Source organism: Pinus tabuliformis, chromosome 9, assembly GCF_031772625.1.
Source record: "Pinus tabuliformis cultivar Carrire ecotype Pingquan chromosome 9, CPIR1, whole genome shotgun sequence".
NCBI classification, from domain to species: Eukaryota; Viridiplantae; Streptophyta; class Pinopsida; order Pinales; family Pinaceae; genus Pinus; species Pinus tabuliformis.
In genome coordinates, this window is record NC_142307.1 from 1,792,505 (window position 1) to 1,817,989 (window position 25,485).

Sequence of the window (25,485 nt, forward strand, 5' to 3'; positions counted from 1 at the left end):
AATACGTCAAGTCGTGTCTTCAACTCAACAATCTCTTTCTCGTACTCTTCATCATTTACGACAATTGTTATGGCATCACTGTGACTCTTCTCTGAATTCTTCAAATGACTATCCATAGTCATTTTTATTTCCTCCTCCTTTTGCGAACTTCACCTTGTTCGCTGTAAACTGCAATTGAACTAACACCTTGCCAAGTTACTTCCTCTAACTTGGCCAATGGTTCATTCCACTTGAACCTTCTTTTTGAGCGCTCCTTGCTCCTTTGGCTATTGCACCTACTTATTTCATTCACTGAGAACTCTCGCTTGTCCTATTCCTAGCTTTGGCCACATTTTATCTCATTGCTGCAATCACATATTAATACATGCAACAACCGCTGCAATCTATAATTGGTGCAAGATTTTTCAAGTTGTCATGATAATACATTGACTAGACTTTGGGTCTCGGGCTCTACCAATCATGCACCCAATTATAATTGACGACTCAAACTTGAATGTACTTTTGACTTGACTTATGATTCTTTGACTCCAGACTTCTAATTTGGTATTAACTCTCTACATTAATGAACCTTAGGTGTCGGGGACAATCGAAAATGCACCCTTTACATGACTTCTCAATTTTAATTGGACTCTAACCCAAAAGTTGATTACATCAATAATTTATCTTGAACATGACTTGATAGATATTAACTCAACTCATGACCCACTAAGCATTTAAATTTGCATGACCCGTATTTCAACCAACAAAAATATTTACCATATGGACTGCTCCTTCATATACCCAGAGCATTCCTTGGGCGACTTCTCTATGTAGGCTATAACAAGTTGGAACATATCTTGACACAGACTTCACTGATCAATAACTGCAATCTTTTTCTATAGTGTTCTCATGAAAGATATCACTTCTTTAACAAGATTTTAAAGAGTGATTCTTAAAAATTCAGTGATCTTAGACAATGATACCTTCTTCAAATCAACCAACGAAAATTTATCCTTAAATTGGATTGCAATTCTACGCCCTCTTCATGTCAATAACAACAATTTCATTGAATTGATGTATGGATGCTTTCACGTGCCAACGAGCTTCCTCCATCATGGAATTGTTCAAACAATGGTGGTTTTCTGTAATTTGCAAACAGAATAACAATTTCTTTCATGCAGATTCTTTACGTAGGGTTACACACAGGTCAATGCTCTACGTAGATTATTGCTTCGTCATCTAACTTGACAACGAATTGGTAATGTGACCCTTCATATCCATTGTGAGCGGCTGAGATTGTCCCACGATACACTACCACCAATGAAATGAAAAATAGAAATTCAGTCGTCCAACCTTGTAATCACCATGATTTGAGAATTGAACTATGACCGATATGCATCCGAGATGTTTTATTTTTTTAACTCGCCTCAAACAATGATCTGTTCCATCCTCTACTCAACATGCCAATACTTCACAAATCTGCACGCAGTCCCTTCAATTGTCTCAGCAATAGACAACAACTCTTCACAGTAGCAATAGATCCCTTCACTCTAGCAATCGTTTGGTACAACAACAACAATCAAGTTGGGAAACGTTCTTTGACTGCGTGCAGCGATTTCTCATAGGTTGTGATTAACTATCTCTGGCAGACTCCTCGTGTTGGGCAACAGACATGCTGACTATGGATCACAATCCACACCCTTCGATCTCATTCTTTAATTCTGCTATCATTAACCTACAGCAATTCTTCATATTCATTCTCAAAAAATAATTTTTCAAAGAAAAAAAAAAAAAAATATATATATATATATATATATATTCCTCACCAGGACCTTTTTAATCTGTGTGATTTTCAAGTCCTATGTGTTTTCAGCAACCTCTGCTACCTTTTCCAGCTAACTATGCTTTTCAGCGATCTCTTCTATCTCATCCTTGCTTCTGTTGTGTCCTTTAACTCCTCCACGAATTTGCGGTCCTCCAAAGACAGTGTCTTATTCGCCAAACGACGAATATGGTCTTCAAAAATCAGCTTCGTAAATAAAAAGAACTCAACCTATTAATTTGAAGATTAAAAGAAGCTTGGCCTTGATGAAACTCCAGGCAGATATGAAATTTGTCTTCACAAGTGTGTAATCTGACCACTGCAAATATTTGTTTCTCAAAGGAAAATACTCCAGCCACCAATAGAACTCAATCTTCTAAAGGAATAAGCAATCTGAAGCAGTCCAATCTTCAAGAGAGAGATCCTCCAGCAAATAATGTTATCCACAAACTTAGCTCCAAATCAATATTTTAATAAGCCACGGATAACAGATTCCTTTCCTCGACAGTAAGTTTCTCCACCTCTACCATCTTGGCAACCTTCTCCATGTCTTGGCCCATCTCTCACCTTAACTGTATCGTTACCTCCTCACTTCTATACATATTTAATGTTTGGCTCCCTTCTACCTCGATGCATGTGGGTGGCTAATATCAACCTTGATCTGTATCTGTTGCAGATCACCATTGCGTCTCTTTGAATCTTGAGAAAAACTCAAATAAGATCTACAGTGTCCGTGCATCTACCCTTACTCCACTCAAGGCTCTTGCAAAACCCATGATATGCGCATTTGGTGCTTCGCCGAACAGTACATTATACCTTTCATCTTTAACTGGCAAACTGCAGAGTGAATAAAATACCTCGTCCTCTATCATAGGTCTTACGATGCGCTCCCAATTTTTCTATCATAGCTTCATGCTTCGGTTGCACTGCTTTGGGTGCTTTCCTAGCAGCATCTCTATGGGTGTTGAGTATGGTTGGTCATAGAAATCGCGAATACCTCCTCTTGTAGTTGCAGGCGTCCCAACCTGACATCTAGTCAGCTATTTTCCTCGCTTGCTTTTCTCCACGGCCTCAATCTGCTATGCAGTCTCTCCTCGGTAATTAAAACTTGAACAATGGGCGTCAATTTCATCGGCCTCGCCCCGGCCTGGGCTTCTATGGTCTTGTCCCTCACTAGAGTCATTGCTCGATAGAAAGACCAAATTTTTCTCCAACAATACTAAAGTGCTACACAAGTCCCTGGTGACTGCATATTCACTATACACCCTAGATCTCCATTAGTGGATTCTTTCTTCGCCTCTAAAGTCATGAAAACCCCGACGCTCGTTCCCAACGTCCCAGCCTAGGAACTCCAATGCATGGTCTGCATTTCATGTTCATATCAAATTGCCGCAAGACCTCTTCTATAACATTAATGTCATCATTGTAATATCTACGGCCCTTAGCAACGAGAGTTGTCGGCCACACAGAATCTGAACCTAGTGTTCCAGTAGACGGCCTAACATCATCGTACGTTGCAGGAACTGTGTCAATTTGTCTCTTGGTTGCCAGTGTTCAATCATTGGACTTGACGAGTGGGGCATTCTTCTTCTTCTATGAGTAGAATTCTTTGATCCCTGTGTTCCTCCTCAACGTCTTCAAATCATTGCTGCAAATTCAAACAAAACAACAATTCACAACTACACAACAATCTTGTGCTCTGATACCAAAATGACGCAGCAGACCATAGGGAGCTTGCAAATTAATAATTTTAAATTAACACACACAACATAAAACTGAACTGAAATCCACACACAATGAATGCACATAAAAACTCATAAATAATTAATTAATAAAAAAAATATTTCCAGGACAACTCTTGGCCTGCTCATTGGCCTCTCATTCCTCACTTACTCTTACTTACATGACTCATGGTCTCACCTAGATTTATACAAGTGGATCTAAACCCAAAGTAGGTTCTAGATCCTAAACAAACTCCCACAATATCTCTCATGATCCATAAGATCTCTCACCTAATCCCTTATTTCTAGATAAGATATAACTAGCCCTCAATTCTCTCAATTCTTCCAAAATACTCTGGAGCCTTCTCCTAGTTACAATAATTCTCATTCTCTCTCAAAACTATAGGAAAATATAATAATTAATTAAATCTTAACTTAGGAAACTAACTCCTTTAGTAAACATTCAACCCTAGGTTAGATGCACCTGCATCATAAACAAGTCAAGGAGAAAGGATATCTTGCAGGCTGAAGTCACAAAGGGACTAGCACAAGCCTAGCGAAGGAGAAAAAGGGCTAAAGTTGCCCTAATTCTGTCACACGTGCAGAAGTTGCAGTCATCTACTAGAGGCCGAGAATTTCAGACTAGGGTTGCAGGGCCGAGGGTTAAAGACGAAGGAGAGAGAATAGCAGTATCAAGAAGAAGTTGACTTTGACTCAAGGCAAGGATTGACTTGGTCTTGGAAGGGTTATTGGTCAAGGGTCTAGGTATTGGAATTCATCAATTGAAGATTCTATAAGAAGAAGAATTCTCGTGGGTTTTCCTCTCAAGTTTGGAGAGGTTTTGGCCCTGGCTGATCACCTACATCTTGTGTACTTTGTCTTATTGTTCTTTATGGTTTGATAGTTGTTTGATGAAGAAAACACTAATAATAATCAAGTGAAAAGAAGAAGCTAATCTAAAGAAGTAAAAACACATCACAAACAGTTATCATCAAAAGACAAATCACCTACATTGCTGCCCCTAGATTTCTCAACAGCTGATTGCCGCCAGACCACACCCCCACAGGCTCCTTTCAAATATTTACATGAGAAACATATGAATATTGACTAAAAAGTGAATATTTCTGTGTCAACAACCTCTCCTTGTAATTACAACAAATAAAGAATGCATTCAGCATGTGAATGGATAAGTATAATGTAGTCTTCCAAAAGACATGTTCTTGTATATAGATGTAATACAAAACAATAGGACGCATTACAAATAAGATGCAAATTTTGACAGCCACGTTATGTATACATCAACTTAAGAGCAGTGCAAGAACTAAACATGATCAAACAGTTGAGCACTTAAGATCAGAGACTATTTAGTACATAAATTGTGTTGTCAAAATCTAAGTATTATAAGTAAGGAAATGGGCTAAACATTCTCACCTATAGCTGTCTGTAATGAAGATTCAAGGTAACTGACAGGTCGATCTGTACTGTATAATATCTCAACAGGGAATAACTTCCCTGGAATATTCAGAACAGGACACTTGAAGAAAAAATTTGAAAACTTTTCACCATCCAATGTTGCTGATGTGATCACAATCTTTAAATCTTGAGATCGCCTCATAACCAGTTTTTTCATCAAACCTAACAATATGTCCCTGCAATGCAAAAAAAATACTCAGAACTCAAGTCGTCACCATCATCCATAACTAGTCCTTATTATCATTGAGCTAAAGCATCTTAACCAAACAAGAAAATCTCAAAGGATTTCCAATCGTTGAAATAAATAGTCAAACATCAAGAACACACTATCTTTCGAATTTATAAACCCACAATCTATCAGGAAAAGCATAGCCACGATCTAGCCATTCCAGTCAACATCCTATTGCCTAACTTGAAAACCTCAACTAACATTTATGAGTGATGGAAGACAAATAAGAATAGAAAACACAATGCATTAATGATAAGCTTATTAAACATCAATTTATTACAAACAGTAATACATTCAATAATATCATTAAATTATATCACCTACATAACTTAAGAACACCTGAGACCTGCCACTCAAAAAGATAATAAATCCTAATTCCAAATATCCATAATAGCCAGTTGGTTGTCCTTTATATTCACTGTATCCCTAAATTTTACAAACTTGTTTCTATTCACGGTTAAACTTGATGCTTGGATGGTAGTGGTGATATACTCCTTTGTGTTGATTGATGATGATGACATGCTCTCAGATGCCATCAATGTTGCAAACATCGGCAACCAAAAAATCGTAAGAATAGAGAAAATAACGATCAAAACCACCAAACATCAGCAAAATTAACATAACACCAATATATCAGTAAAAATCGGCAAACATCGGCTAGGCCAAAAAATCATGATTTCGCAATAAAATTGAGATATTATCGGGATGTTTGCAACACTGGATGCTATGATGTGATGTTGGTGGTTATTGTTAGACTTGATCAGATAGACAAACAGTTTCATGGAGTACTCACCTCTTTGTCATGCCTTGGAGCACCCTATAGTTTTGGTAATAATATGCTACTTGACTTTTGTATAGGAATGCTCTAATTCCTAAGGTATCTATTCTAATCGTAAAATAATATTCGATGAGATAGACAACAGATCTTGCAGAGCGCTCACCCCTTGGTACATTTTGGAAGCAACCTAGTGTTTCAGGCTAGTATTGGAAAGGTTGATGACATCCCATTATGTACCTATTGTAATACTTGATGTGATAAGGCAATCAATCTTGGGGAGCTCTCTACTCTTTCCTGGATTATCAGCATTTAACACAACAATCAAGTGATTTTAGCTTATGGACGAGGACAGCTGATGTGGCACCAATTGGTTCGCATACCTGAGAGTTTAGTGCCTATCTTGACCTCATGATGCTAATTGTTGGAATAATCAATTGTCCTAGTGGAGTGCTCTACTCTTTCATGGTCTTTCAGGATTCCATGGTATGTATGGAGGGACCAACCCATTCATTATTGCACAGATAAACTCATTGCTAGAGCACTTGGCCTTTTTATTTTTATTGTGTTTTGACGTTCAAATTGCACTCTGTGATAATTATACACCTCATTATCATGGAGCACTCCCTAACTTGTACATATGTCAAGGAATTCTCCTGGATCAAGGTTATTGGATAGTGGTTGTTGCACATTTGTGGAGGTTGTTGGATTTTTTATGATTTGACACTTGATCTATGGTGTCTATCCGATGCTAGTCAACCTCCTATCATGAGATCTATTATCACCTGAACTAGCACCCCTGTCAAAAATCCCAACATGTACTAACTTGAACTAGCACCCTCAAGGTGGATGCCTCAACGTACTAGTCCGCAAGCTGGTCTCACAAGGAGGATGGTTCAACAATAAATCATCAACAAGTGTGCAACAAACAATTCAAGCTTAAGATCTGAGATGTAACAACCTTCCATAATTGTGCCAAAGGCTAGCTCCATAAAGCAAAGGATCAATCAATGCATCATAAAATAATGTGCAATCTGCTAGATCCTTGGAGGAGGGAGTCAAAAACAAACCATGTGTCACCATCAACCATATGCCAAGTCATCCAAGCGATCAAACAACTCATCAAGAAGGGGGACAACCACAAGCAAAGGATGCATCAATTACATAATAAGTGTGTATATGCCTCCAAATGTGAGCCAAAGAAAGGGAGCACTACACATAGCATCATGATCCACTTCATCAACAACCCATCTTTGTGCAAAAGACATCACAAGAGCCAGGGCATTATAGTAATAAGTCTCTAACAATGCTAAAACCAACTCATCGAAGTAATAAACCATATGAGAGGATGTTTGTGCTCCGAGATCGTATTCTTCAACCTCCTACTCTTCATATTCTTCCTTTTCTTCAACCTCCTACTCATATTCTTCATAATCTTCATTTTCTCAATGAAACTCTACCTGGTGGATCACTTCCTTCTTCACGAAGTTACCCTCTGACAAGGGCACAAAGAGACAAACCGATATCAGCGCAACTCCATACTCCAAATCAGTGTGGACCCTATTACCACAAAATCTAGTAGGCCTTTTAGACGGAAACCCTACAAGACGAGCTAGACAAAGTGTTAAAAATGGGTGGGAGACCTTTTACCCACCACCTGTGGGTAGTGTATATAGGAAAAAAAATTCTCCTAGATGGTCCTCAGCCGGCAGATAGCTCGATGTGCCATTTTCTATTCCACCTGAGCCAGCCATGTGATCCCTCACCCATCTGTTATGAATGTATGTTTGAAGGTGGGCCTCCTGACCCCAAAGGTATGACTTTTCATTGGTTTAGTTGAGTAATTTTGTTTAATTTTCATGGGCACTTTTGGGCGTGGGTTGATGGGGAGACTCATCAAAAAGAGTGGGTTAGGTCTGTATTCTTGTCCCCACTTCCTGATTTCGTGGTTACCCTTGTATCCTAGTCCGATGGGATCCCCTTTACTGGCCATTGGCTTTAGGGATGGCACTACATGGGAAATCTCGATTTTGGTTGTGTGATCTCGTTTCCTGATACCACCTACATTACTCCCCTTCCACTCCTTTTAGCCCCATTCATCTCTTTCACCATCCAAGTCCACATGTGTCCACTGGGTCCACATAGGGTTAGCCTTCCCCTCCCCCTCCCCTTGTCCACACCTTGGGTCAGGCCTGGAACGATGCCTCGGAGGTTGATGCAGCTTAAAAGAAAATAAAAAGCATAATTTGGCCACTATTGACAGGAAATGTACCACAAAATGCAAAAGATGGTCGAGACATACAAATTTAGCACGTGGGCAAAAGCCAATATGAGCTCTACCCCTTATCCATGGCCATCACCTTGGTTCCTATGGGCCCCCTCCATCATTAAGGAACCCATGATTGTCCCAACTCCTGGTGGGTGATGAACTACGCCACTTTAAGGGGGTATCCACTGCTATATATTACACATCATACTCTCATCCCCTAGAGCCCCGAGCAATTATGAAGAAAAATCAATAAAGGCAAAAAGGCATATGAAGAAGGGTGGAAAAACAAGGGTCGAGGTAACTCACGTACCACGATTTGCTCCCTCCTACACTCATATACCGAGGTGTCAGGCCAGGCAGTAACTCCAATAGGCAGTAAAACTGATTCGATATATTTCATTAGGTATGCTATTGTTATATACAAAGGGTGTGACTGCTCAGTTCATCTCCTGATGACTGTTCACATTCCTAATTTAACTATTTACATAAATTCACCCAATCGTGAGGATTAGGTGTCAACATTCCCCCCTTAATCTGAAGGGATGTTGGTGAGTCCAAGCATCGTTCTGAATCTTTCAAGCTTTTCTCTTCCAAGCGCTTTGGTGAAGATGTCTGCAATTTGCTCATTTGTGGAACAATGACGGAGATGGATTGTTTTGGCCTCAACATGATGTCGGATCAGATGATATTTAGTATTGATGTGCTTTGTTCGATCATGGAACTTTGGGTTCTTGGCCAACTTTATTGCAGAGGTGTTGTCAATCATGAGTGGAGTTGATTGTACTTGTTTTACCTGCAAATCTTCAAAAAATTTCCAATATGAGCTCTACCCCTTATCCATGGCCATCACCTTGGTTCCTATGGGCCCCCTCCATCATTAAGGAACCCATGATTGTCCCAACTCCTGGTGGGTGATGAACTACGCCACTTTAAGGGGGTATCCACTGCTATATATTACACATCATACTCTCATCCCCTAGAGCCCCGAGCAATTATGAAGAAAAATCAATAAAGGCAAAAAGGCATATGAAGAAGGGTGGAAAAACAAGGGTCGAGGTAACTCACGTACCACGATTTGCTCCCTCCTACACTCATATACCGAGGTGTCAGGCCAGGCAGTAACTCCAATAGGCAGTAAAACTGATTCGATATATTTCATTAGGTATGCTATTGTTATATACAAAGGGTGTGACTGCTCAGTTCATCTCCTGATGACTGTTCACATTCTTAATTTAACTATTTACATAAATTCACCCAATCGTGAGGATTAGGTGTCAACATTACCCCCCTTAATCTGAAGGGATGTTGGTGAGTCCAAGCATCGTTCTGAATCTTTCAAGCTTTTCTCTTCCAAGCGCTTTGGTGAAGATGTCTGCAATTTGCTCATTTGTGGAACAATGACGGAGATGGATTGTTTTGGCCTCAACATGATGTCGGATCAGATGATATTTAGCATTGATGTGCTTTGTTCGATCATGGAACTTTGGGTTCTTGGCCAACTTTATTGCAGAGGTGTTGTCAATCATGAGTGGAGTTGATTGTACTTGTTTTACCTGCAAATCTTCAAGAATTTTCCTGAGCCACACAATTTCTTCTGTTGCTTCAACTACTGCCACGTATTCTGCTTCTATTGTGGAATCCACTGGAACTGATTGTTTGCGTGATCTCCAGGAGACAGCTCCTGATCCAAGACTCATAGCATATCCTGAAGTAGATACCCCAGTTTCTTTGTCTCCATCGAAGTCTGAATCAGAGTATCCGATCAAACTGAAGTCATCCACCTGTGCGTACTTGATTCCAAAGTCTTGAGTTCCCTTCAAGTACTTTAGAACTCTTTTTGCAGCAGACCAATGTCCCTCACAAGGCTTTTGCATAAACCTGGAGAGGATTCCAACAGCAAATGAAATGTCTGGTCTGGTAGTAGTAAGGTAGTTGAGACTTCCTACAAGCTGTCTATACTTTGTTGCATCCTCAAATTCCTTTCCTTCAATAGATGTGAGCTTTAAGTTTTGTTCCATTGGAGTAGTAAGAGGATTGCACTCTGTCATGCCAAATTTGTTTAACAAATCTCCAATGTATTTCTTTTGAGAAAGAAATATGGACTTTGGATGTTGGGTTACTTCAATGCCAAGATAGTAATGAACATAGCCCAAATCAGTGATTTCAAAACTTTTCCCCAATTCCTTCTTTATGGATGCAATATAGCTTTCATTGTTCCCTGTCATTAAAAGATCATCTACATATACCACAAGATATACAACTGTTTTGCCAACTTTCTTGACAAATAAAGTTGCATCATCAAGATCAAAATGATTGAAGTTGAGTTTCAGAAGATGCTCAGTTAGTTTTTCATACCAGGCTCGCGGTGCTTGTTTGAGGCCATACAAGGACTTCACAAGTTTGCATACTTTATGTTCATGTCCTTTCACAGCAAATCCTTCAGGCTGGGACATAAAAACATTCTCTTTTAGATCTCCATTCAAGAAAGCAGTTTTTACATCCATTTGATGGACTTTCCAACCATTCTGAGCTGCTAGTGCAAAGAGTGTCCGGATGGTGGCCCATTTTGCTGTGGGGGCAAAAGTCTCCTCATAATCGACCCCTTCTTTCTGTGCAAAACCTTTTGCCACAAGCCTAGCTTTGTGCTTGTCAAGTGAGCCATCAGCGTTGTACTTGTTCTTGTAGACCCACTTGCAGCCAATTGGTTTGGCTCCAAATGGAGGATCAACCAGCTTCCAAGTGCCATTCTTTATGAGGGCATCATACTCCTTTTGCATCACTTCTTTCCATTCATCATGAGGAGTAGCTTCTTTAAAGGAAGTTGGTTCAAAATCTGTAGACAAGTTCAATTCACAATCATAAGAAACATCCATATCAACAGGTGAATTAGAGTCATCTACATCACCTCCATTTTGTCGGTTTGAATTTCTGGTCCCTGTTTTTCCAATTTCATCAGGATGAACACTTTCAAGTGTCTTTGTCAGCCACTTTGGGGGACCTTTCTGAGATGGTCCAGGCTGCTCTGTTGATTGAGTTGGGACTGAGTCAAGATTGAGTCTCCCAATTCTATCAATTACATCACTTAAAGCATCATCCGTTGTTGGAGTTTCATTCAGGGGAGAGTGTTCTTTAGAAGAAGATTCCACATGTTGATCTAGAATAGGAATCCCCCCTTCAAGATGTGGAATCTGATTATCAAATTCTTGAAATGATTTCGTTTTTGCGAATCTATCCAAGCGATCAAGTTGCCGCTCAACAACATTGTCAGATTTGGATGATTCAAGAAAAATTACATCTCTAGATACAACAAACTTTTTATTTACTTCATCATAGAGGCGGTATGCTTTGGAGGTGTTTGAATACCCTAGGAAGATACACTTACGACTTCTAGCACCAAGTTTGTTTCTATGTACCTTTGGTATCAAAGCATAACAGGTGGAACCAAAGACCCTGAGATGTTTTACTGAAGGAACATGTCCATACCACAATTCATAAGGAGTCTTGTTTCTTATAGCATTAGATGGACATCTATTCTCGATTATGCAGCACATAGAACAGCATCAGCCCAAAACATTATCTTTACATTTTTGAAAAAAAACATGGATCGTACCATATTCAAGATTGTTCTATTCATTCTTTCAGCGACACCATTCTGTTGGGGATTATAAGACACAGTTGTTTGATGTTTGATCCCATGTTGGCGAAGATAGTTTTCAAATTCATTTGATGTATATTCTTTTCCATTATCAGTGCGAATAGACCCAATATGAGATTGTATATCATTTTCAATCCATTTATGAAAATTCTTGAATGTTTGGAAAGCATCAAATTTGTTCTTCAATAAATAAACCCAACACATTATGGTGTAGTCATCAATAAATGTCATGATATATTTATTTCCATTTGCAGAAGGAACAGGCATTGGACCACATAAATCTGAATGAATAAGTTCAAGCTTCCTATGTGCTCTTGAATGTGAATCATGAAAAGACTGTTTGCTATGCTTTCCTAGAATGCAAGCATCACAGTGCTTAAGTTTTCTAGGAATTGTAGGCAAACCAGCAACACCATTTTTCTTCAATAAGTGAAGATTGTCATAGTTTAAATGTCCAAATCTAGCATGCCATAATAAACTTGATGGAAGTGTACCTTCTTCATGATGAGAAATATATGAGAAATGTTGTGCATGAGCAGAGGTTCCTTGCAGTTTGAGAAGCCTTTCTTCTTCTATTCCCCTCATGACAAGTGAGTGGTCAGATGCTTTTCTTACCTCAAGCTTGCCATCAAACATATGAATGGAGTGACCTTGCTAGCGGATGTGGACCAAGGACAGCAAGTTTCTTTTGAGTTGTGGGAGATATAGAACATGATCCAGAAGAAAGTCTGGAAGACCAGGCAGTTTAAGCCTGATTGTGCCAAGCCCTGATGGCTTGATTTTTGATTGATCTGCAAAGTATACTGCTCCATCAACATTGTCAGTGAAATCTTCAAAAAAATCTTTTCTATGAGTCATGTGACAGGTTGCTCCTGAATCAAGCAACCAATCATTTTTCCAAGAAGAAAGTGAAGCATTAAACAAATCTTCATTTACTCCAATGTTACATTGTGCCTCAACATAGTGAGCGGATTCAGGTGCTTTACCTTTGTCTGTATCATCAGTTTTACCTTTCTGTCGATTTCTTTTCTGCTCAATTTTGTCCCATGGTAGCTTGCATGTAGAGGCATCATGTGATCCATTTCTTTTGCAGCGAATGCAGTGCATATTTGCCTTTTCTCCTTGAGAATGTCTGCCCCCCCTGCCTCTGAAATATCTTCCTCTTCCTCTTGTAGAATCTTGAGCAGGATGCTTTTCTTTATGATCAAGGCACACAGTCTCTTCAGAAGATTCAGAAGTTGTCTTCTTTCCAAAAGCTTTCTCTCTTTGAGCAAACTTTTTCACAAGAGAGTCAAAGGTTATATCTTTGAGATTTCCATTTGCTTGCAAAGACTCAAGATAATTGGAGTAAGTAGGATAAAGTGCCTTGAGAAAAGCAATAAGAGGGATATCCAGCTCAACCTTAGTGGATTTGATATCATGCATTATAGACTTTACTTCAGATGCAAGAGCAAGAGGATCATTATTTTGTAGATCAAGAGTGAAGAGTTTAATCATAAGTTGAACAACTTCAAGTGCAGAATGTGAGTCATAGAGTTCTTTCAGCTTTTGTAAAGCTTCAAAGGCAGTTGAATATGACGAAATATGGCGACTCACCTCTTCATTTACAGATGCTGCGATTAATGCATAAGCTTTGTTGTTCTTGTTTTCCCAAATGACGAGCTCTTTGTCTGAGGTAGGTTGTACTGGGTCATTGTCTCCTTCTCCAACACACACTCCTTTCCACAACTCATTGAAGATGAGGGTGTGTTTTATCATTCGGGACCATTCAGGATAGTTCTCCTTGCCAGTGAGAACTATTCCTACCATGGAGATGATTGAATGCATTCTGTAAGAAAAGAAATTACTTCTGCTGATAGAAAACAATATATATGTTATACCTTCCACTTCTCAACCATATAACATATCGCCATAAAAAAACTTAATAAAATTTCATTCCACGCTCACCGCACCAATGTTTTTACATGAAACAGCAGCATTTGAAAATGTATTTGAAACCATTCACCATACAACAATTTCACACCTCTGTCATTCAATATATTGACCAGACTTTAAAAGAAAGAAGTATGGCAACATATTATTCAATCCAAAGAGAATATTTCGACCAATTTTTAAAAAAGGGAGTATCGCAACTTAGTCCTCTAGTGCACCGAAAATACCAATTCAGTGGACACCATTAATTGAACATCCACCGGCTGTCGTAGTGCCAAGTTTTAATAGCAGCTTCAAAACTTATTCAGGGCGCACACACCATTTCGCTGAGACCACTGAGCGCAACACGAATACGCCTTTTACATCCAGCTAGAGATGAAAGCATGTCTATCAAGTGAGGAACGAACAATGAACATGGTGAGATACAGCACATCCGTGGTTGCTTCCTTTACGCGTCCACTCTGTTGAGCTTGGACGCTACAGGAAATTATCACCAATACGATGGGACCCTCTGCTTCCTATCAATTGGGTTCTGGCAACGAAGATGCTTGTTCAGCGGTACAGATTATTCAGAAAACGCAACTCTCCGAAAGTGATTGATTGCTTAGTGGAATCAAACTGGAAAATGGTATTCACCTTTAGGCAGCATCGGCCCTTTTTCAACTTGCATTTAGAAAGATGTCACTCAATCACAAACTTCTGCAGTAGCTTACCACTAGATTTCCTTAAACGAGAAGTTCAAATACAAGTACTGTGTGGATAGTAACCAGATCGATTCATGACGGTTAACTCCCACGACCAGCAACTGTAAGAAGCCCGCAAAGAACCAATGCAGAAACAACTGGGAAAGGAGAAAATTCTCAACACGAATACACAGTCAATTCAACAGTGTTTTCATTTCAATTCAGCGCATACAATAATGCAGTAAACGCAATACAGTTAAACGCATCATCATAGAGGACAGAGGACAGCGCGCATTAGCGAGACAGAGATTAGGAAAATCGTTCCATCGATTTCTGAAGGATGCTTCTTTCTGCCTCCAACGCCTACTGACAAATCCTCCAACGCCTCTGGCAACGTCCAAAAGGTATTACCAGATGTTGGGATATTTCAGAAGGTGAGCAGCGCAGCGTATTATAGGTGAATATGAATAAAAATGTCAGTATGGCAGTATGGCAGCGCTATTCACAAAAAAATTTAACGTACAGCGCTTCTGTCTGGACAGAATGGACAGATGCGTTAAACGCAGAGGCAGAGCAGCGCTGGAAGGTAACTCAGGACTGTATCATGTCAGGACAGGACAGAGGAGTTCGAGGAGCATAATAGCTAAAACAAGGAGCTGGCTCCGATACCATGTCAGGCCAGGCAGTAACTCCAATAGGCAGCAAAACTGATTCGATATATTTCATTAGGTATGCTATTGTTATATACAAAGGGTGTGACTGCTCAGTTCATCTCCTGATGACTGTTCACATTCCTAATTTAACTATTTACATAAATTCACCCAATCATGAGGATTAAGTGTCAACACAAGGTGTGGGCTTCCCCCTATTATAGCTACCCTTGTACCATGACATGTGGTAGGCTGATTACCCTAATCCCCATTCCATTCCATTACTATATCATTTTCCACCTACCACGTGAGGGATGTACCATGGACATGCCACCACTCGTTGATTGCGCATGTTCCACCTTTTGGATGAGGAGGATGCACCTGGTTCACCATGCCCAATCGGCTCCACACATGCACTATACACTTGGTAAATGTTCTAGGGTCCAGAGGATGTCTCTCGTGGCAGAGGGAGCGCCTATATTATCATCCTAGCCCTTATAGATGGTTTACAGGCATTTTCGATCCACTTGGAGACCCATGAGGATGTCCTTGTGCCGCTACACCCACTTGGGAGCACCACAGGTTCTTGCTTGAAAAACAAGGGGCCAACCCTCGTCCACTATGTTCGGAGTTCAACTCTTCCTCATGGCACCCCTTGGACTTCATTAGGCCTCCTCAAAGGCCCAACGACTCACTTTGTCCATCATTTTACCCTCTTAAGAGGCTTCTTATTATGTTATTGAGCTATTTGGTGGGCTTGTCACCAAAAGTATTGTTATTATGCACATTATTTTATTTTAGGGGCATTATTAGTCCAAATTAGGCCATTTGAATCCCTTATAAGATTGTATAAATAGAAGAGAAGCATTCTCTCTCATTCATCATCACTTGGATTGGGTTATTTGCTCTTGTGAGATTTTCGCTATCCCTTTTGGAGGACGAGTTTGGATGTTATGGATGAATTTTGATGTTTGGATATCTCTCTCTTGTCTTGGAGCTTCATTATTGGCATAATTTGATGATTGGATATACTCTTTTATACATGTAAGTACTCTTTTAATGTTTATTCTTGTCATTTACTTTTGTCACATGAATGTTGCTAGGATTTTCGCTATACAAGTTTGAAATTTACTACTGCTCTATATGAAATTGTGGGAATTTTTGTTTTTTATAGCATTGCATCATGTCATGGGCCATGTATGAATGGGTGAATGTTCCCAAAGATAATTTATGTTAAATACATCTTGATAAGTCATCATTTATTGCAAACTGAAGTATAAAGCCCTTGTAGTGGTTGTTCTCATGCTCTAAATGCCATGTGAAGTTGTTGAAGGCCTCCTTGATTAGGTGTGTTGACCACTGGAGTGACAACTAAACATTATCTAAAGACTCCATGCCCAAGGATGTACGAAAGGATGCTTGTACCATCATAGATCATCATATTACCAGAGTTTTTCAACTCTACTTCTTATCATTTTCTGTTGTACCCAGATTCCACAAGCCCTACGGGGATGATGTAAAGTGATGCTAGTATGATGAGTTTGAGTCATGTAACAGGCCTAGGTAGCTTGGGACCTTGTCATTAAGTGAGTATTACTATGGGAGGTTTTTTTCACTTGGTTAATTATCATCTCCTTACGAGGACTTAATAATTAATTAAGTTTTTTCTTCCAAGCATAACCCCAAAGATGGAGTACGACTTGATGTTGAGGCCTTAGGTGAGTCCTAGTGTCTAGAGTCATTGTATATTACCATACTAGATCACTCGTAAAGTTTCATGGAATTTGGTTAGGTCTAGAGGGTCATTTTTTTTTTTTTAATTTCCCGCAGAGTGGAAATTGGAATAAAATTTGTATCTAAAATGTAATAAGTGATGTCTAGAGCAGTTGTATGGGGTATGAGTAATAAACATTGCACCTCTCACCCTCAAATTTCTATTAAGACACACTTTGAGGGGTTAAAAATGTGTTTTCGACCCTCAAAACCTATTTTTCCTAAGTTTAGTCGAAAAAGCAGCAATAAATTAAGCCAACAATTAAATAAATGGAGAAAAATAAATATCCACACATGCCAAATGAGATGGAAAATCATGGAGGAATTAAAGTGAAGTCCCAAGGTGATGTGGACTCCTAAAATCAAAGAAAAAATATGTGCTCCAAGAAAATCGAATTTTTGGAGGGGACCACAAGATTCCAAGGAAAAACACATTTATTAAGGGAATTTGAATTGCTTGGATGAGTCATCATTTTGGTGGGCTTTGACTTGGAGTTTGACTGAAGATGAGTGGAGAGTGGTCTCCTACCACTCCACTCCCATATACACTTGTCCCTCCTCAACAACGAGTTAGCTCCTCTCAAGGATTGTGTGGGCCTCTCTAGGGAATTCAAATTGCATGATGGAGCTTTGGGATTGTCATCATCACACTTGGCATTTGGTTCTTCATTGGGATCTCCACCCATTCTCCTATATAATTGAGCCTTGGGCTCTCATTTTGTATCTTTTGCAACAAGCTATTGTGCTTGGGAAAGCTCTGCTTCTATGCACATTTGTTTTTCATATGAATAAAAAGATTTTGGGGTTCATTCTGTTGAAATTTGGTACCGGAGGACAGGTGGTTCCCTTAGGCTTTGATCTTTGGCCTAGGGAAAAGTGTCCAAAAGAATTTAATTTTTCTCCTAAAGTGACTTTATAATTTTATAAAGTTAAATCTAATTTAAAAGTGACTTTAAGTGATAAAGTTACTAAGTCTAATTTTAAAGTAACTTTTATAAAGTAAATGAAAAATTAGAAAGGAAAAGTGACTTTGGAAATAAATGACTAAGTGGGTCTTTATTAAAGTGAGGTGAATTAAAAAATAAAAAGTGAGATTTAAATGAGCATTTAATCTCAGCCATTGATCTAAATCTATTTCAGCCATTGGATTTAGAGATCACCCAAAAGTCACTTGGATCACCCAAAAGTCACTTGGAGTTATATTAAAGGAGGAAAAGGAGGAAAAGGTCATTCATTCTTTCATGAGCAGATTGGGAGAAGGAGAGCAAGAGAGCAAGAGAGATTTCTGAGCAGGGAGGAGAAGGAGACAACAGCTTGGCACACATTCCAAGGCAGCAGTTGAGCAGATTTGTACAGCTGATTCAGCACATAGTGAAAGGCAGATTTTTGCACAAAAATCGAGGAGCAGTTTGCTGATTTTTCTGCACACAAAACGGAGGCCGTACAGCATTTATTGCTGTCCTGTTTGCTGTAATTTCCAGATTGCTGTGAGGCACGGGAAAGGAGATAAGTTGTAAATTTGCTTGCTGATTTTTTGCTGAATAATTCTCACTGTAAAAAGGCAATTTTCAGAAATAAAGAAGAGCTCTCAAACTGGTTTTCCCCAAGAGTTGTAGGGGGTTTTTCCAGGGTCAAGTTGACCAAAAATATCAGTGTTTTAATGTGTTTTAATGGCTGTTTTTTATTGTTGATTTTTAATTCTGCAATTTCCAGCATTCTGAAAAATTTCCAGAATTTGTGTTTTCAGCAATATTTATTTTTTTCAGTCTGTTAAATGTATGGTTATGGGAATGGGCATTTAACTACATGGGAGAAATAAGGAGAAACTGAGCAGATTTGTACAGCTGATTCAGCACATAGTGAAAGGCAGATTTTTGCACAAAAATCGAGGAGCAGTTTGTTGATTTTTCTGCACACAAAACGGAGGCCGTACAGCATTTATTGTTGTCCTGTTTGCTGTAATTTCCAGATTGCTGTGAGGCACGGGAAAGAAGATAAGTTGTAAATTTGCTTGCTGATTTTTTGCTGAATAATTCTCACTGTAAAAAGGCAATTTTCAGAAATAAAGAAGAGCTCTCAAACTGGTTTTCCCCAAGAGTTGTAGGGGGTTTTTCCAGGGTCAAGTTGACCAAAAATATCAGTGTTTTAATGTGTTTTAATGGCTGTTTTTGATTGTTGATTTTTAATTCTGCAATTTCCAGCATTCTGAAAAATTTCCAAAATTTGTGTTTTCAGAAATAAGGAGAAACTGAAACCGGGGTGGGAAAACAGAGATTTTTACACATTCATGGGTGTTTCTCTCTTGGAGTTTGTTCTTGGTTCAATGATGGTATAATTCTATACTTGTGTTTAATTTGATTTCATTTTCTCATATGCTTGTATAGAATTGTGAATATATAGCTATTTTACATTTGCAGTTGATTATTTGATATGCTCTAGGCTAGATAACTCTATCTATTTTCATACAAATTCTAGAATTCTCTTTTCATTGTTTATTGATTTAATCCATATGAGCTAATGTGCATTTGAAGTTTTGTAGAGGTCATCTTTTGGATCAACTAGCAAGCGTGAGGGGAAGTCTTCAAGAGACCAACCCACTCTTGGCATAGCTTTCAAGGAGCTCCTATCGTTATTTGAATCTTAATAGCTTATCTTTCGAAAGTGTTGGTTTTGCAGGGGTCCTTTTGACATAGTTTGTGCTTAAGTCGATTATTTCAAGCAAATCTACATCTTATACTCTTGTGCTTTCATTTATTTATCTAGCTAATCAAGAACTTCTTATAAGCTAGACAAGTGATGGGGTCTTTTCCCATCACTTGATTTAGTTTTTGTATATTATTTTGTAGATTTATCATCCACTTACATGCTCTCTTTTCTCACTAACTTTGGTTTTAGTTTTGCAGCCCTAAAATCCTTTCTTGTAGGTTCTCTCAAGCTTCAAGACTCATTCCAAGGAGGTTGTCGGCATTAGGAGAGTTTGAGAAGGAGGCTAGGTCGTGCATCATTTTGGAGCTTATATTGTCTAATTGTAGAATCACTTCATCTCTCTTGAGGCTCCCATAGCTTGAAGGGATCTCTTTCTTGTTTCAAGATCTCACATTGTATCTTTCCATTACCCATTGGGCAGCCCTCTAAGAAGCTCTAACCTCATTATAACACCATAATAATAAAATTTCTATTTTTGTTGTGGGAGCGTGGTTGGTTCAAAACGTCGATTCAAACAATTATGGATATGACGATTTCGGAAGAAAACTCTACACAAAATACAAATCGCAAAAGCCTCAAAACAATAATTTAATTATTCCTTCGACAAATTTAATGCGATAAAGTTCATTAATTAAGAAAGATTTTAATGTGGATCTATTGCGCGCGCCTGCTGCTCCCGCCTGCAGCAGCCTGCCCCAACCCTTACGCTCTGCGTTCTGCACGCCCTTCGCGTTCCCCTGCCGATCCAATGGAGGGCAGCGGGGATCCGGATCCCCCCCGAGAGCCTCCGGAGGTGATGGCCTTTCGTTCAATGATTGCAGCTGGATCAAAGCGGCCGCCCTCAGGAATGCAGAAGAAATTTGTGAAAAAGCTGGATTCGATCCCTTCAGTTGCTCTACCTGAACAGGAAACCTGCAAAGCCGCAATGAATCTCACGGAAAGAGGCCTCATAGGCCAGTTCACAGGCCTCTGGCCATCTCCTAAGTCGGTAGAGGATTGGACACAAAGGAACTGGAAGCCCCTCATCAAAGAAGGAGTCAAGAGCTATTTCGTAGGTAAGGGTTTCTTCGTGTTTGTCTTTGAAAACCCTGATGACAAAGGCTTGATATTTAGGAATGGACCGTATTTTATGGGGCCTCAGGGCCTATATTTGAATAAATGGGCACCAGATTTTGACCCCACTCAGGACATCCCTTCAGCAGTCCCGGTCTGGGTCAGATTGCCCCATTTGCCATTGCATTGCTGGAATCAAAAATCTTTTCAAACCATAGGCAACGCCCTGGGAAAATATATAGATCAGGCAGCGAGGAAAGACCAATACTCATGTGCACGGATCTGCGTAGAAGTGGACTTAGAGGAAGGGTTACCGGAAGCTATCAAGCTTACAGTAGCTGGGTGGTCGTATGTTCAGGAGCTGGATTACGAACAGTTGCCCTTTAAATGCAGATACTGTCACAGCCACGGCCACTTTGCAAAGAACTGCAAAAAGAGAGCAGAGGAGCAAGCAGAAAAACAGAACGGGGAACAATGGACCCTTGTACAGAAGAATGCATCCTCCAAAAAAAAAGGAAATGGTAAAGGCTCAACGGAAGAAGTCCCCAGCTCCAGTAAAGCCAATCAAGAAACAGAAGTAAATCCTAAAGATGCAGATAAGGATCAGGCCAATCAAACTATCCTAAGTCAGGAGAATGAAGAACAAGAGGACACTTCTATTCCTAACAAGGAGGTAGAAGAAGTAATACAGAGGGAGATCAATCTGGGCAGCCCACTGAACCCTACATATGCAGAAATAATAAAAAAGAAAAAACCAATTGAAAGTTCCAGCTCCTCAGAGGACGAAGTTTATGAGCGCCAATCGAAAAAAGCAGGAAGGAAATCCCGCAAAGAAAAAAGGGAGGAGGAGGCAGAGAGACTTAAAACGCAAGGAAGCCAAGCCACCATCGAAATGACTATTGGGAGAAACACCAGACCAAGGACCTCCAAGGGAGGACCCACCCCTTCAAGTAAATAATGAACATCGTCTCTTGGAATTGCAGAGGTCTGGGGAACCCCTCCAAAATAGAGGCAGTCAAGGATCTTATGAAAGCAGAACCCTCAGACATACTCTTGCTCCAAGAGACTAAAATAGAAGGGCATGCCCTTCTAGAGATTAGTAGCTCAAAGTGGAACAAAAAAGCAGGCAAAGCGGTCAGCTCAAGGGGCACATCAGGAGGACTGGCAACACTCTGGAATGATGACCTTTTCCAGCTGGATAATCACAAGGAAACGTAGCATTGGATACAAACTGAATTAATGCACAAAGCAAGTAAGTTAAACATCAACCTCTTTAATCTTTATGTTCCTGTCACTTATCAGGAAAAGAGAGAATGCTGGAGCTCTCTATCAGCCTATCTAGAACAGACTTCCCCCAGTAACATTATCATAGCAGGGGATCTAAACATTATTATGAAAGCTAAAGAAAAAAGAGGAGGGACAAATAACAGAGATCCCATGCTTGATCAAGTGGAGGAACTCTTCCAGCGCTGGGACCTCCTGGACTTCAACCCCATCAGAGGTCTTTTCACTTGGACCAACAATAGACTGGGATCTGATCACATATCAGCGCGGCTAGACAGATTCATGGTCCAAGGTTCCATAATGATGAAGAAAAAAATTATAACAACAAAAATTTTAGCCAAGTTAGCCTCGGATCACAAACCCATTCAACTCCTTCTAGAAGATGAAAAAGACTTAGGACCCATTCCTTTCCGATTCAGCCCACTATGGATTGAGAAGGAAGGATTCGAAGAGACAGTAAAGGCAGCCTGGGGCAAACCAGTATCGGGATCCCCAAGCTACGTCTGGGAGCAGAAGTTAAAGGCCACCAAATTAGCGCTGAAGAACTGGGTAAAAAAGCCAGTACATACCCCTACCGAGCAAAGAAAGGAGTCAGTCCAAGCACTCCAAAACCTGCAAACAGAGATGGAAAATATTGATATAACCGCAGATCTATTGGAAAAAGAAACAAAAGCCCAATGTTCTGCGCACCATACCTTCAGAAAGGAGGAGGAATACTGGCGTTTAAAATCCAGGAGCTTATGGTTGAAGGCCGGGGACAGAAACACTTCATACTTTCACCGACAATACAGAGCGAGAGCGATCAGGAATCATATAGCAGAGATTAAAACTCCAGAGGGCAGGGTATGCAATAGTTACCACCAGATCAAGGCAGTCGCAGAAAACTATTTCAGGAACCTATACAGGAAAGAAAATCACAGTAACGATGAAGCAATCGTGGACTTTATGACTAATATTCCAAACCTGATTAGCTATGAAGAAAACGCAGAATTGTGCAGGCCAGCCACGGAGGAAGAAATCACTAAAATTGTCTGGGCCATGGATGCAGACAAGGCACCCGGACCCGATGGATTTTCAATCCATTTCTATAAGGCGTGCTGGCAAATCATTAAACTGGATCTATTCAAAATGATTAGCAGATTTATGGAAAAGGCTAAGGTAGGCGGAGGAACAAATTCTACATACCTCGCACTAATCCCCAAAGAGACCAATCCGGAGACATTCGCCAGGTTTCGCCCGATCTCGCTGTGTAATGCCTCATACAAAATCTTGGCAAAGTTGATCGCTAACAGGATCAAGCCACTGCTAAACAAATTGATCTCACCTTCTCAAGGCGGATTTGTGGAAGGCAGAAATATTACGGATAACGTAATACAGGTTCAAGAGATTATACATTCAAGCAAACAGCGCAACGAAAAGGGCATGTTAGTCAAGTTAGATATGGCCTCCGCATTCGACAGAGTGGATCGCACCTTCATTTGCAAAGTTCTGATGGCGTTTGGGTTCTCGCAGCAATTCATAAATCTGATTAAGGCATGTATAGGAAATCCTTGGATCGCCCCGCTAGTCAACGGGCGTCCCACGAACTTCTTTCAAGCGCAGAGGGGCATCAGACAGGGATGCCCCCTATCCCCGTCACTGTATATCCTCGTGGCAGAGTCGCTAAGCCGAAAACTTGCAGAAGAAAAAACAAGAGGCAACATTCCGGGCCTTAAGGCATTCCACGGAGCAGAAGGACAGAACCACGCGTTATTTGCTGATGACACAATCCTATTAGCAGGAGCCACCACAAGAATTGCCAGATCCATAAACGCCACCCTTAACAAATACTGCAGAGTCTCTGGGGCGTTAATAAACGAAAATAAAACAGAGGTTTATAGCTGGAATATAGAGCAGAGGGAGCTATCAGACATTACCACGATTCTAGGATTTAAAGGACAGGTAAACTGGGACAGTTTCAGGTATTTAGGCCTCCCCATTTCATCAGGAACAAACAGAAGATCGTTGTGGAGCGATTTAATATCGAAAATAAAAGCCAAAATCGCAGTGTGGGGAGGTCACTGGCTGACGAAGGGAGGAAAGGTAATCTTAATTAAAGCAGTACTCTCAGCGCTTCCAATATACCAAGCAGCATTCCTATTTGCTCCAAGAAACGTTACAGAACAAATTTCCAAATTACTCAGAGATTTTTTGTGGCAGGGAGGAAAGGGAAATGAAAAGAAAATTCATTTGGTGAAATGGGATGTGGTAAACAAAACACAGGCAGATGGAGGGTTGCAAATCAGAGACCCAACCCTCATAAACTTAGCTCTGGGAGGAAAGATCCTTTGGAAACTGTTACACGAACCCACACGCCCGGTCAGTGAAATACTGAGGACTAAATACAGTCCCAACAAAAATCTCAGCAATCTACAGAACGCAAATACAGTCAATAGTACGCAGGTATGGAAACTTTGTTGCAAGAGCAGTAAGTTTTTCATCAAACATGTCTACAAGATCCCGGGCAATGGCAAGCACACCCATTTATGGAATGACAGAATCATGGGGAAAGAACCCTTGAGGGACAATGAGGATATAGGCAACCTAAGGGACTGGCTGAAGCAGGCAGGAGTCAATACTGTTTTTGAATTGTCAAAGTGGGATCAACGAGGGGACTGGGTTGGATGGGACTTTCATGGAGTTCCAGAGAGGTTAACTCATCAACAAACCTTGCTTGAAGATAGGCTGGAGGAAGCAGCGCCCATCAACAGAGCCATGAAAGACAAATGGGGGTGGGGCCAGACCGGAATTTACACTACAACAGCAGGATATAGAGTCCTACAGGCCTCAAATAACAGCAGAGAAAACTCGGCCTTTTGGAAGAATGTATGGGATCCTTTAGCACTTCCGAAGGTAAACTTCTTTTTCTGGACCCTAGCTCATAACAAACTTTTAACAGGTGACAACTTGGCTAAAAGGAATATAGCAGGACCACACAGATGTGCACTTTGCAACAGCAATCTAGAAACAGCTCAGCATCTTTTCCTGGAATGTAACTTTGCAAAACAGGTATGGAGCTATATATTACAAAATTTTCAGATTACTATTCCTCCTCAAATCAATGTAGCAGATTTATATGCCAACTGGAATAGAATTTACCCTCATTGCATCCCCTCCAAATCGTTCTGGAAAAAAATATGGATAGCTATCCCAAAGTTTGTATGCTGGCAGCTATGGTTAGCTCGAAATCAGCAGATTTTTAAAGAAATAAGCCACACTCCATTGAAAGTAGCATCAAAAGCCAAATCTTTTCTACTGGAAGCAGCTCAGCAGCAGTATTTCAAAGAAGACTTTCTGTTAATGCCTGAAGAAAAACAATGGCTTGGTATGCTAGAGCCTCATCCCCACAAGCAGCTCTCCTTTCCAAAAAAGACAAATCAGGAATGGTGCATAAGAGAAGAGGACGACAAATTTCAACAATGGTGGCGGACTCAAAAATTAA

At 40.1% G+C, this 25,485-nt stretch overlaps 1 protein-coding gene across 3 annotated transcripts in view; it reads right to left on the minus strand.

Annotated features, from left to right (window-relative positions):
* The window catches only part of LOC149146812 (putative pre-mRNA-splicing factor ATP-dependent RNA helicase DEAH4), a 448,775-nt gene that overhangs the window by 393,341 nt on the left and 29,949 nt on the right, over positions 1 to 25,485 (minus strand). For all 3 annotated transcript variants that reach the window (XM_089438928.1, XM_089438927.1, XM_089438929.1), the window contains one exon: positions 4,954 to 5,171. In XM_089438928.1, the coding sequence (XP_089295054.1) occupies positions 4,954 to 5,171 (218 nt within the window). The remainder of the gene's footprint in view (positions 1 to 4,953; positions 5,172 to 25,485) is intronic.